The sequence below is a fragment of the Centroberyx affinis genome, unplaced genomic scaffold (assembly GCF_046629955.1).
Source record: "Centroberyx affinis isolate AG114_WGS23_722 - 3 ecotype Tasmania unplaced genomic scaffold, CSIRO-AGI_Caff_v1 ptg002072l_1, whole genome shotgun sequence".
In the NCBI taxonomy this organism is placed as follows: domain Eukaryota; kingdom Metazoa; phylum Chordata; class Actinopteri; order Beryciformes; family Berycidae; genus Centroberyx; species Centroberyx affinis.
This window is the reverse complement of record NW_027280402.1, coordinates 64433-78071: the sequence shown is the minus strand read 5'-3', so window position 1 is coordinate 78071 and position 13639 is coordinate 64433. Positions and strand designations below refer to the sequence as shown.

The following is a 13639-nucleotide window of genomic DNA, read 5'->3' as shown; positions in this document are numbered from 1 at the left end:
TAGTTTTGCCGCTGTTCGTCACTGTTGGTCTTAATTGGGCATTAGCCATCTGCTACTATAAAATGAAATGTTAGAAATATTATCTAAATATTAGATCAGATCTGATTATACCTCGCTGTCAGATCTCTCGAAAATGTATTTGCATCCAAGGCCACCATTCATTGAACATATTGGCTAGGTAAAAAAAAACAATGAACATTATTGTACAATCTATAACAAAAAAAATAGTTACAGTATAAATTAATTAAAGCTGTTTCCATATGAATACACATAAATATGCAAATGTGTGTACATGACCATATGTCCAGTTTGATTCTTGTCTTCCTTTTGACCTTCACAGTGGTGCTACGGGTTCTACCTGACTCATCAGCAGGGGCACAGCGGCTTCGAGCTCTTCTTTAAGACCAAAGAGCTGAAGAAGAAATGGCTGGATCAGTTTGAGATGGCCATGTAAGTAGAAGAAGACATGAACTGACCACTGCCAGGTGGTTTTGTTATGAGAGCAACACAAAAGACCAGTGCATGTATGGTAGGAGCACAGGAGAAACACAGGAGAAACAGTGTGTGTGCATGTGTGTATTTTTTGCATGTGTTTTTCCAAGGCCAAGAGAGGTGTTGACTCTTTCATATGCATTGTTTGATCAGGTCTAAACTGTAACCAAGCACACACTGCTGACAACAGTGAGATAACACACACACATGCACATGCACATAAAGTCACACACACACAAACAAAACATAAGTGGTTCCAAAGAGCTGCAAAACTACGAAGAGTTCACTCTCCACTGTTTCAGTTTCATGTCTGAGTTGCTCCTCAAATCATTGTTTTTTGGAAGTAAATATCTTTCGTATTATTTTGCAACAGTAGGAGGTTTTCACAGGCAGATATCCAGTGTGCACTGTTTGTTATGTTAATACTGGAGAATACAGCATTGTTTTGGCACCACACTTTTTGATTGACTGAACAAATTTTGTTTTGGGGGACGGCTATCTATGAATACAAAACTCTGTACACGTTCTTGATATGCATGCTGACTACCTGCTATGGCCTTCCTCAATTCATTTTCAGTTCTCATAGTGCGCTGGTTTATACTTGATATGGCAAAACAAAATAGCGTGGTTGTTGCTGCTGACGTAGAGAAAAACCATGCAACCACAATTTCAGTGTTTTTCTTTCTCAAACTTAAACTTAAAGTTTGTATAGTCATTTATAAGTTGAGTGAGTTCCGTGACCTTTGGGGCCTTGAAACCTGTTCAAAACCCCTTGTGTAATTAAAAAAAATATATATGGTTGTTAGTGAGGAAATACACATTATTTTCTCCCTTTTTGAAATTGTACTTTTTGCAGATACATGGTTTGTGTCTGATAACAGCAATGCGCACTTCTGTGTACTGGGAAATGACGCCAGAGGGGGTCCATTGAGACAGCAAATTGTACCTGTAAAGAGGATGTGAACTCTTGATGGAGGACTCAATCGTGGGTGCGCTCAGTTGAAGTGGCCCCGGGCGGTCTGCTACTCCAAAATGACGCTTATTTCAGACGTTTAGGGTCAGCTGTGGACATCTCCCCGATCACATTTAAACACATACAGACCAAGATTCGATTTGTGTCCTCCTCATATACACGTGACGTACACACTCATGCACACCAAGACTTGCATTTGATTAAGAGTGAACACAAACCACAAGTTGCAGTTTTGATTTGTATTTTGAAATGAGTCACTTGAGAGAAATGACCCCAACCACATACACACACACACAATACCCTCTTTATTCATATCTCATTCAACCATTTACTTGCTCATTCTCTCTCTATCTGTCTCTCTCTCTCAGATCAAATATCCGACCGGACAATGCCACCAACAACTCCCACCAGTTCAAGATGCACACCTTTGAAAGAATCACGTCCTGCAGCTTCTGTCACCTCCTGCTCAGGTAGGATTCAGGCGTCATGACCTTTTCACTCAGAACACCCGCTTGTGTTTTAAATAGATTCGTAGACATGATGAAGTCTCACTAGGGCAAAAATGTTGTCAGGTATGTTTGCTTTTATGCAGGATTTCACTCAATCCAACATCAGAGATGGGATGTGCATATAACTATACTCGCCATTCTAGACTGGTAGATTTCTCTTATTGTACTGATAGTTTTGTTTCTGTTGCCAAGAAAATACTTTTTTTTTTTTTTTTTTCAGTTTGTGTGAAAGGAAAACCTTGGCATTTTGAATATTCAGACTTCAGTCACTTTTCTTCAGGCACTTTAAAGAAAGGAAAAGTTTTTGCATTCAGCTCCTCAGTTCAGCTCTTAACTGAAAATGGTTTGTTAGGATTGTTAGCATTTATTGTAACAAATAAGTACCACTAGCTTCCAGGTAGCTCTGCAACTGGCATTACCAGTTTTATTTTGTTTGGAAAGCTGAAGGACATTTCATGTTTCAAACTTTTTTTTTTTTACTAATAATGTGACAAAAGCCTGAAAATTCAAAAAGGCAAGGTACCTCTCTCAAGGAGGCTGTTGTAGATGAAATATGTCCCATGTTTTTTTGTGTCCAGGGGCATCTTTAACCAGGGTTATCTCTGTCTCAAATGTGGCCTGGGGGCCCATAAGGAATGCCTGGGTCGGCTGGGAGTCTGTGGGAGAACAGGTGAGATGGAGGCCTGGTTTCATTCTGTGTCTTTCACTTCTCCATGAGGTTTTCACACTGACTTTGCTTAATGTGACAGGCATTCTCTCTTGTTATTGAAAATTGTAAGTGTGCTGTATGACACAGAATGCTTCATCTGCGACTTCTTAGATTTTTGAAAACGTAACTTTTTATATAACTTAGTTGATTTCTTGACTCACGCTTATATTCAATGTCTTTAACACCAAAGCAAATTCCTAGATACAATGCTTTTCTGAATCAGTTTCAGAGACAGACATTCTCTGTTGATATGGTAAATTGTACTTGTACCTTATGTCCCAGCATGTCTCTTTCTAGACTTCTCAGATTTTTAATAGCTGTATAAAAAGAAGGTCTATTATATCCCTAGTTATTCAGCGATTGTTACTGCTTACTCTTGTGTCAAGCTTTAGCTTTGTGTCACCGGTCTGGCGCTGTAGTTCAGGTACATTACCCTCTCTGACTACATAGACAGCTAAAGGCAGCGCGGTGTGACAGGCCTTCTGAACAGAAGCACCGTGGTCTTTATGCATTCTGAGGCGTGATGAGGGCCAGCAGAGGTTGACAGTTGAGGTTGTATGTCAGGAAGCCACCGCACACTGATATCGCATTCCTCTCACTGTGTCTGTCTCCCACCTGATTGCAGATTCTGCCGTGCCGAGGCCCCAGGTAAGACCTATACTGATCCTCGTCTTTGACTTGGAGAGCAACGTTGCTGTAATTAGCATTAGCATAGCATAGCAACTCAGACACTGTTTGCTTGGACATGATACACACCCAAGCACAGATGCACTCATCAATGCACATACACAGATCATGGACAAGCATAGATAAAATTATTTTTTTTTTTGTAATATTGTCCTTCCACATGACTTTTTGCATCTTTAGAAGAATTAGAGCATTCTTTCATCCCATGTTTGAGTTCATGTCATGACTCGGCCATGCTGGTGACAAGTTTATATGCTTGCTGTTCCTTTACAAATGCAAGAGATTGAAGTTTGGTTTCCAAATATCCCTATATCCACCATTTGTGACATTTAATCCTACAAACTGACTGGCAGCACAAAATGAAAACACATTATGGCACCCCAATGGATTTTGGTCATTTAAGTCTTCAGCTGACAAAAAGATAACACTTTTACAGACTGGATCCACCATATTTTAGAGATATTGAATGACAAACTTCAGGTACTGATTGGTTTTTTTTCTTCCAAAATGGATATATAGCATTTTTGAACAGAACTCTTCAGCTGCACTTTATTCTGTTGTTCTTTCTTTCACTTTTAAAATGGTTAGACCACAAGTCAAAGAGTGCATCACATCCACAGATGACTGTATGCACAGTGTGACTCATTCCTCAGGTCAGACTGATACTGCTCAGGGAGTAGCAATAACCCCTCTCTTCTTATTCTTGTTTTCTCTCACTTTCTCTCTCTCTTTCTCTTTCTCTCTCACTTCCTCTCTCCATCCACAGAGGAGTACCATGACACGGAGACAAGCAGACCCAGGTCAGTATGGCTTGACCATGCCACTTTTGAGAGCCTGCTTAGGACTTACAATGTACTTCTTAAGCTGGCCACTTCCATCTAGACTCCATAACAAAGCAGAAAAACAGACTGGATGAAAAGTGGAGGGTTAGTCAGAGGCCAGTGCGAGACTTGGAGTGGCTAGATGGTGGTTAAAAGCTAAAATTAAAAAAGATATTATCATACCTCCCTTTTAAGTGTTTGATCTAATATTCCTCGACTTACTTTTTCCACATAACACCCCTAAAGATGTTTCTGAGAAGTGTATTGACGTGAATGCCTCCTAGGCTCACACACGGTCGGCTACCCAAGGAGGCAATGAACACACAGATTTGTCTTGACAAATATATTTGAGTAAGAAGAGCCATCTAATAAGAGGATGTGGAAAGAATCCTTAACCAAAGCACAAAAAAACCCCTTTTCTCAGCACATGCTGTGAAGCTTAAACCCAGAACGGCATTGAGATGAATTGGAGTGGGTGGAATCGTTATGAGAACCACGGCGGCAGAAATGCCAGCAGAAAAGCACTTCCAGCTGTCTATATGCCTCGGCCTCAACCGCTGAGCTGTGCCTTTGTGATAAATCAATTTCCATAAGGGGCTTTATGAGAAAGACGGTTGTGCTTATTGTTCTTATTAAAAACACGGATGTGCGATATTTCAGTCATCTGAGGTCACCGTGAGCTAATAGTTTCCTCGGGCTGGTTTGCAGGGGAGCCGTGGCTGGAAGGGAGATGTGTCTGAGGGGGCTAGATGTGTGAGTCTGGAGAGAGTAAGTGGCTGTGTCTTTTTAGTTGGCAGGGGTCTTTAGTCTTAGACTTAGCCGGATGCTTGTGGCTGTGTTCGTCTGCCACACCAAAGACTGGAGCCGCACTGTACAGGAATCAAAGGCAGAGACGAGTGTCTTGCGATGGCAAATTGCCGCTTTAGGGAGAGTGCCATTTAAACCTGGGTTTAAACCTCAATCAGAATATCGTAGAAACTCCCACCTCTACATGTTAAACATAGTGCCGAATAGTGCCGAAACCTTTATGGCAACTGCAGTAAAAGAGTTTTACCTTGCACACATGATGAGCACATGTAATACAAACAGTAGCAGTAAGAGGATAAGGAGTAAAAAAGACTAAGGAGTAAATGCATGTTACTGGTAAACCATCGTCTGTGGTTTGACTGCATATAGTGCTGTTTGGTTATAATCAGTTAAGACCATGTATACCATTTTACACTTTTATGCAAAGTGCCTATAAGTGCATACATTTCTAGCATCGGTGGCCTCCCTAGACCTGACAGCATTAGTGCCATGCTCTACCCACTGAACCATAGAAGACAATGTTACAATGTTAGCTCTGCCAATACCATGGTCTAGGAGAAAACCTGCTCTTTAACATTAACAATGCTGCTCTCTTGCTTATGTCATCAGCCTTGCAAAATGTGTCTGTCACGCAGGAACACAGGAACGTTTGAATATTTATATTGTCTAGGTCCGTGGTTCTCAACGTGGGGTCTGGGGACCACCAGGGGACATTGAGGGGGTTCCAGGGGGTCCCCAGCAAGTTGATGAATTGTTAACCTTCACCATTATTTCATTTACAAGAAGTTAACACAATTATAGAATGTAGAAGAATGATTATTTTGATCATAGCTTCGCTGTTATCTCTCTACCTACAATGCAGATAGTCATGGGATTCTGGATAAAATCATATCTAGCAAGAAAAATATTCTCAGATTTGCGTCAGAGAGACGAAAATCTCATCAAATGGGGGTCCGTGGCATTCATTTGTACTAAATTAGGGATCCCTGGTGATCAGGGAATTCAAGTTTGTTCTGCTGTTGCGCTGCTGTATGTTGCTGTGGATAAAAGTGTCAGCTAAATGTCTAAAATATCAATGTAAATGTGTGTGTGTTTCCTGTCTGTCAGGTTTACCCAGGATGCTGGTGATCAGAGACTACTGTGGCATCCCCTGTCCCCAGTGTGGGCCCCCGCTGAGCATTCATGCGGGGGATGTCATCGAACTGATGTGCGCCGACCTGCACAGCTCCTGGTGGCAGGTGCGTGTCACTCAGCCTAACCGCGAGCCAATCCTCATTTTATCTCAACATCTGTGACTCCATGAAAAAATAACATGTTAGGGCTTGCCGGTTGGTTTGGCGCACGCAATGTCTTCACCGCGTTCGTTTTCATCATGGGTCTGAGTCTATGCTTCATGCCGTCACTTCTCTCTCCACCCCTGCATTTCCCGACACTCTTTAATCGATAGCCTACTATCTGGTAAAGCAAAAAAGCTGTGAAAATAACACTTTAAAAAAAAGAAAGAAAAAATATCACATTAAAGGTGTGGCATCTCCATTTCCTCTCTTTGGTCAGAACTTCTTCTTGCATCTGAGCATTTTAAACACTTTATTGTTTATAAGTCACAGATGGTATTGCGGTTGTTTATCACATTCTATGTCCTGTCAGGTGATCATAAATACTACATAGAGACTTTATGATGAGGTCAGCGTTAATTAGAGACATCAGTCATAGTTTTGTATGAACCCCACTGAACCTTAGGCCATGACAAATGGAGTATGTGTCTTTTCTATCCCTCCTCAGATTAAATCAGCGAGCCAACATCAGATGATCTAACCAATTAGTGGCTTTAGTTGATTAATTAAGAGCCACGACGAGACAATAAAACTGCAGACACCTTGGCCTCTGGAGGATGTTTTAATGGTGGTGCGCAGCCTCACGTACTGGCACATTTAGCGACCATCTCACGAGGTCAGCAAATGGTTGAGAGCGTTTTTACTTTATCTATTTTTGAAAGGACGGTGATTTATCCGGGGGTCTTCGGGGAGCCTCCCCAGCCGTTTCTCACTCTGCTTTACGGCGGCACTAAAACCTCATCCTCCTTCTGGTGCTGCTCCAATCTGACTGCAGTCTATGCCAACGGCACGGCTGGGAGTAGGCAGTTAGCCTGATTTCCTATGCTCCTGGTTGTCTCTCCACTCTTTGATAGAGAACAAGGTGGAGGGTGAGGACATGAATGCCAGGAGACCTGTGCTAAGCTGGTAGAATGGAGACCAGACTGTCATGGTACGGACCTGATGGCAGCGCATTGTTTGCTGCCATGGTTACCGTGTATGTTGGGATTGGATAATCAAAGGCATTGAATGATAATGCACATTTGTGTGTTTATTCTAGTCCTATGCATAACGACACGGTAATAAGGCTACTTAATCTTCAGCGTCCCCAGTGGCGCCAGAGGATGGAATTACAGAACATTGAGAATTCATATCCCCTGTTACCCAGAAGGCAATTATCCCCCATCCCACTGGCAGAACAATACAATCAATCACTGTAATTTCATTTGATCCTTTGGCTGCCGCCTGTTTACGGCAACAGAGTAATAAGTTTAATCTTTATCATACGCTTATCGAAGGCATAACAAATAGAGAGGGGCTCTCAAAAAACCTTTGATGAAATGTTATTACGCAGAATGAATCATAGAGATGGGTAAGGATTCGCTTTCCAATCTAGTTACTGCAAGGGCTTGCATGGTCCCAAAATGCATTTCATACTGTAATAAAGAGGAGGAGTGAGGAGGAAAGCATAAACAGGGCAGGAAGCTGAGTGAGGAGCGCTACATGCCCTCAGCACTGATGTCTTCTCAGATTCACTCAGTGGACTTCGAACTCCGAACTGGAAACTCAAATTATCTTCAGCATAATGCTGATATATAGGCTTATTTGTGTCCGCAGATGATAGACTTATAGAATGAAGTATTATATTATAAAATACACTGCACACCTACTTAGGAGTAAGGCTATAGAAAAATTAAGTAATTTGTTACCCTAAATTGGTTTACTTTGCTGAACAAAAGGCTTTCCAGACTATGTTTGTCAAAGGACTTAATGATTTTCATATAAAGCTTGTGTCTGCTTGAGGCGGGATAGCTAAAATGCAATTGTTAGTCTTTAGTGAGAGGCAGAGAGCTCACGCTGTTTGGGTATTCAAAGACCAGAATCAGATCCATTATTTAGTGTTAAACGAGGCTCTTGTTTTGATGCAGTACAAATCTAACTGCCGGCAGAGTTTGAACCATAATTAACTTGGGCTGTAAATTATATGCACTGCTTGTTGTGTGCTAATTGCTGAGGATTTATTGAAGCGAGTGTGGGAGGGAAAGAGAAAAGGAAGAGAAGCAGGGGGTGGTTGCTCCCAGACAAATACAATGCGGTTAACAGCCAATTGCCATTGCAGGGCAAAATACTGGCGACGAGCAGGATTGGCTTCTTTCCAAGTGATGCTGTCAGGCCGTACCCATGTGTAAGTGCACATATTCTTCATAATCAATAAGGCACATTTGATGTGATTATAGTGCATTCTGTGGAAGATGGACACTATTGATGTCTTGACATAAGAATGCAGTGCTTTTCAATCACAGTCTTTTTCGCTGTAGAGACCTGATTTTAGCCATTAGATGTGGATAGAATATCACATTACCACAAATGACCTCCGCCCCTCACTATTGACTCCATTAAGAAACAAAATAACCACCTTTTTTTTCTTCACCAGGTTCCTAAACCTGTCGATTACTCTGCCCAGCTCTGGTAAGCGATGAAAACAAATTACTATAGATTGCTAACAATGTCCACAAGTAATTCTTATTCCATCGTATTGATTGCATTGACTTTTCTCATCCTCATATTCAGAGTGATTGATTGCAGTGTAAGTGCATACTGTAGTTGTCTATGGGTGGTTCAGGTTTGCAGGGCCTATGGAGAGATACCAGGCTGAGGTCGAGCTCCTGGACCGAGGAAACAGCACCTATCTGATTCGACACAGGAGTAAAGAGTGCACCGAGTATGCCATCAGTATCAAGTAAGTGACATCTATCTATCTATCTATCTATCTATCTATCTATCTATCTATCTATCTATCTATCTATCTATCTATCTATCTATCTATCCATCCATCCTCAGTAGTCACTTTATTAGGTATACTTCCCTGTTTACCTTTGTCTATGACTTAATATATAAAGCATTCAGACAAGATTGAGAGGTTCAGTAATCTGACTAAATGTTAGAACGTTTGGTTCACTAAATGTTAGAATTGGTAAGACGTGATTTAAGTGACTTTGAACCTAGCATCTCAGAAATGGCCGTCTTCCTGAGATTTTCGTACACTACGATGTCTATAGAGTTTGCCAATAATGGTGCAATAAATAAAATACGTCCAGTCAGCGGCAATCCTTTGGGCTAAAACGCCTCATTGATGAGAGAGGTCAGAGGAGAATGTCAAGACTCGTTCAAGCTAACAGGTGGGCCACGAGAATGCAAATAACAGCTCAGTACAACAGTGGTGTGCAGAGGGGCATCTCTGAACAAACATTTAATCAAATCTTGAAGTGGATGGGCTACAGCAGCAGAAGATGATGCTGGGTTCCACTTCTGTCAGCTAAGAACAAGAAAATGAAGCTACCAAAACTGGCTGATTGAAGAATGGAAAAACTTTGTCTGGCGTGACGAATTCTGGTTTCTGTTGGTGACATGCTGATGGCAATTTGGCATAAACGGCATTAATCCATGAATCCACCCTGCCTGCCGTTAATGGTACAGCCTGATGGTGGTGGGGTAATGGTGTGGGAAATGTTTTTCAAATGTTTTCCTGGCACACATTTGGCCCCTTAGTACCAATGGAACATCATTAGAACGCCACAGTGTACCCAAACATTGCTGCTGACCATGTGCACCCCTTCATGGCCACCCTTTGTCAAATGGACACTCCCAGCAGGATAATGCGGCACGTTACAAAGCACGCATTGTCTAAAGATGGATCCAGGAACATGACAATGACTTTAGTTTACTCTAATGGCCTGCACCGTCCCTACATCTCAGCACAATGGACCAACCTTTGGGAAGAGGTGGATCTATTTTTCTATCTGTCTCTTCTCCACAGAAAAATGTTCAAGGAGTGATTGATAGCTTTGCATCATGCTATTTGCTGCTCTTTGGCTATCAGGCTTAGAAATATACTTCAAAAGAAGGATAGCAAGGCTCTGGAATCATAGATAAAACATCAATTTCTTTAGGCCTCAATAAATGGTTGTTCTATCCGCAAGTCAAGTGCCTCGGTATCCTTCTTTTGAAATACAATACTGTCCATTTAACTAGTGAATATCTTTCAGGCTACATCAAAGCTTGCTAAGTCTTTTAAACAAGAAAGGACTGTCTGGTCCTCCTGACCTGGCATGAAGGCTCCAAGAGATTATAACGATTGAGGGCGCACTCTGAAATAGTGTTTGGACGTCAAGCCTATTTAGCCAGTGACACGTCACTCCATTCCAGCCCATTTGGTTTAGTGGACTCATACCGTTCCTCATTCAGTGCTTTGATGTGCCGGGCCAGTTTTTGAATGCTCCAATCCTAATTGCCTGTCTCTCTGCTTAAGATCATTATCAGGATGGCCGTTTGAGATAATGGCGCTTTACACAGAGAGTTTCTAATAATCAACTGGAGCTGTCTAAGGACAAACATTGCAAGTAGACAGTTTGTATGTGGAATGTTGTGTGCGTGTGCGTGTGTGTGTGTGCATGTGCGTTGGGGGGGGGAACTCAGCCTTCACCAAACAAGGCTCATCTATCTCCATGTGTTATACACCATATGACTCAACACATCAATAATGTATTACTCAACATATATTCATAATGTATAAGTGAATTTGCAACATGACCAAATTTTTCTCATCCATTATACGCTGCATCGGGAGATTTATAATGAGGCTCTGTGTCTCCGGTGTGATTTGCACATCATCGTATGGGAGACATGCAATATACTGTAGATTGGCTAGGCAGCACCACAACCCCACTTTACTCACACCTACCGGTACGTCTACATGTTTTCTTCAAGGTTGGCCTGCGTAGAGCCTGAGATATGATTCTCACACAAGTTAAAATAATCTGACCTTCAGCATGAATTTCCTTAATGAAATGTTCTTGAATTAAATATACTAAATATACTACGTGTTTGTTTTAACCTGCTTGAAGTAAAAGATGGGTGGGGTTTGCCATATCAGACGATGCATCTTCTATACAGAGTTTAGTCTTAAAAGGTTATGGTTTAGACCAATGGTTCTCAACGTGGGGTCTGGGGACCACCAGGGGTCCTTGAGGGGGTTCCAGGGGGTCCCCAGCAAATAGATGAAGTGTTAAACTTCACCATTACTTCATTTACAAGAAGTTAACACAATTAGAGAATGTAGAAGAATGACTGTTTTGATCATAGTTTCACTGTTATCTCTCTACCTACAATACAGATAGTCATGGAATTCTGGATAAAATCATATCTAACAATAAAAGTATTCTCAGATTTGGGTCTGCGAGAAAAAATCTCATAAAATGGGGGTCCGTGGCCCTAAAGTGTACTAAATTAGGGGTCCTTGATATGAAAAAGGTTGAGAATCACTGGTTTAGATAATCACAGGAAAGCATTTGAAAGTCAATTTAGCATACCTACTTACTTATAGCAACTTACCTTATACTATCTGAATTTCCCTTACTAGGTAAACTTTACACATTTGGTACTTCATAAAGGTTGAAACAAACACAAAATACAATTTGGCCCTAGTCTGCTGTAAAATGATTATTTGATGTGAGTGAATTGGGACCAGTTGCCATGGCTGGGAAATACCAAGACAGTCTCGTTAAACAAAGTTGCTTGGCTCAGCATGGTAACTGTCAGTCAGCGTAAGAACTTCAGACATTTTCATGAAGGCTCACTACAGTGACAGGATTGATGGGGAGGCATGTATACTTGATTAGCAGGCCATGTCTTATTCATCCTCCACAGATTTAACGACGAAGTCAAGCACATTAAGATTCTGACCAAGGACGGCTGCTTTTACATCGCTGAGAGTCGGCTGTTCAAGTCTGTGCTGGTAATGGTTTTAACTTAACATACATCCTTGTCCCCTATAAACTGCTGTACCATATCATTATTTTGGGAATTACACTACACTAGTTTTACCACTCTCTTAAGCCAAACCATGGCATACAAGGAAAAACTGACTTTTTCTTTTATACTAATAAAAGCGTGTCTACCTTTGGTTTATTTTTACATTTTTATAAGGTCAGACACAGCCACAAGAGCATATTGTAAGCAACTGTCTGCTGTGTATGACAGTAGCTAATATTAGCTTGCTTCGAATACCTGCACTTGGGATAAGCTGATATACAGATATATGGTAGCATAATTTATCTACAATATTCACTCTGGCTTACTCTCAATACCAATATGAAGGGTGTGTGTTTGTGTTGTGCTTGTTTTATGCAGGATTTGGTGGAGTACTACAAGCAGCACTCTCTGAGGGAGGGTTTCAGGAGTCTTGACACCACTCTGCAGGTTCCCTACAGGGAACCGTCCAATGGCAACATGCCCAGGGCCATTACCAAGGCTGGCAGTGGTGAGTCTGCTTCACAAACATCCAGGTTCCTTGAGACTCTCTCTGTCTGACAGGTGAAAATGCCACCAGTTCAGATCAGACCTCGGTCAAATTATAGTTCCAAGTAATTCTTGGCATTTGTTTTGACCTGTTTGGAGTACCACAGAGGTGGGTTTTTGCCACATCAGGACAGTTCAGATAGTGTCAGGTAAATTGTCATTCACAAGGAAGCATACTAAAGACCTAGCTGCTTGTAGAGCTACACCATATGATGGAAACATCAGCAGGCAAAGATTTCCAAGGTCATCATGTAGAGACAATAAAACAAGCTGAGGGCACAAAAATGTGTGTCGGATTCATTAGTATCTTTCTCACTGTATTTTGTTATTACATACCGACTATGCCCTTACCTCGAAAAACTGCACAAAAATGTCGCAGCATACATTACAAAATCATGCTGACAAAGCATTTGCTTAGTTATTAGACACTGGAGTTAAAACTGTGTCTTAATACCCGAGGCAGTGCTGTCTTTGACGTGTGAGACATGCTAGAAATATTTAACACGGCATAATGAGCTAACACGATTCCCCTCGGAACAGTGCAGGGTGGTAGACAGAAGCAGTTTTCCTTGGGAGACATGCCTCCTGAATTTTGCTTGGTTGATTTTTTTTTTTTTTCATTTGCATAATAAAGTCACATACTACATCCCAGCACATGTTTAGTGGCATTTAGATTTAAATATACACAAGACTTCAACTCCCTGAGACATGAGACCATGAGACCTTCGTCAAATAGTATTTGTATATATTTTTTTGCACTTGTTTTTACCAGCTTGGGGTGGTAGATGGGTGATGTTTACTACCAAATTTAGATCAATCAGGTAAGTTGTCAGTCACAGAGAAATGTGCTTAACTGACTTTCAAATACTTTCCTGGGAGAGGGTTAGATCATTTTGTGTCCTATCTTGTGCGGCGTTACAGTCCCACAATCCCAGTCCGCAATGTTTTCAAACTGTCCAATATTCGATTAA

The 13639-nt window shown here is 41.4% G+C and overlaps 1 protein-coding gene across 1 annotated transcript in view; it reads left to right on the top strand.

The window, feature by feature from the left end:
* The window catches only part of vav3b (vav 3 guanine nucleotide exchange factor b), a 44558-nt gene that overhangs the window by 21524 nt on the left and 9395 nt on the right, over window positions 1–13639 (top strand). Inside the window, exons 15-25 of the mRNA XM_071531383.1 lie at window positions 341–450; window positions 1834–1935; window positions 2553–2644; window positions 3309–3331; window positions 4137–4170; window positions 6106–6236; window positions 8431–8496; window positions 8746–8780; window positions 8935–9051; window positions 12018–12105; window positions 12501–12630. Coding sequence (XP_071387484.1) covers window positions 341–450; window positions 1834–1935; window positions 2553–2644; window positions 3309–3331; window positions 4137–4170; window positions 6106–6236; window positions 8431–8496; window positions 8746–8780; window positions 8935–9051; window positions 12018–12105; window positions 12501–12630 — 928 coding nt within the window. The remainder of the gene's footprint in view (window positions 1–340; window positions 451–1833; window positions 1936–2552; window positions 2645–3308; window positions 3332–4136; window positions 4171–6105; window positions 6237–8430; window positions 8497–8745; window positions 8781–8934; window positions 9052–12017; window positions 12106–12500; window positions 12631–13639) is intronic.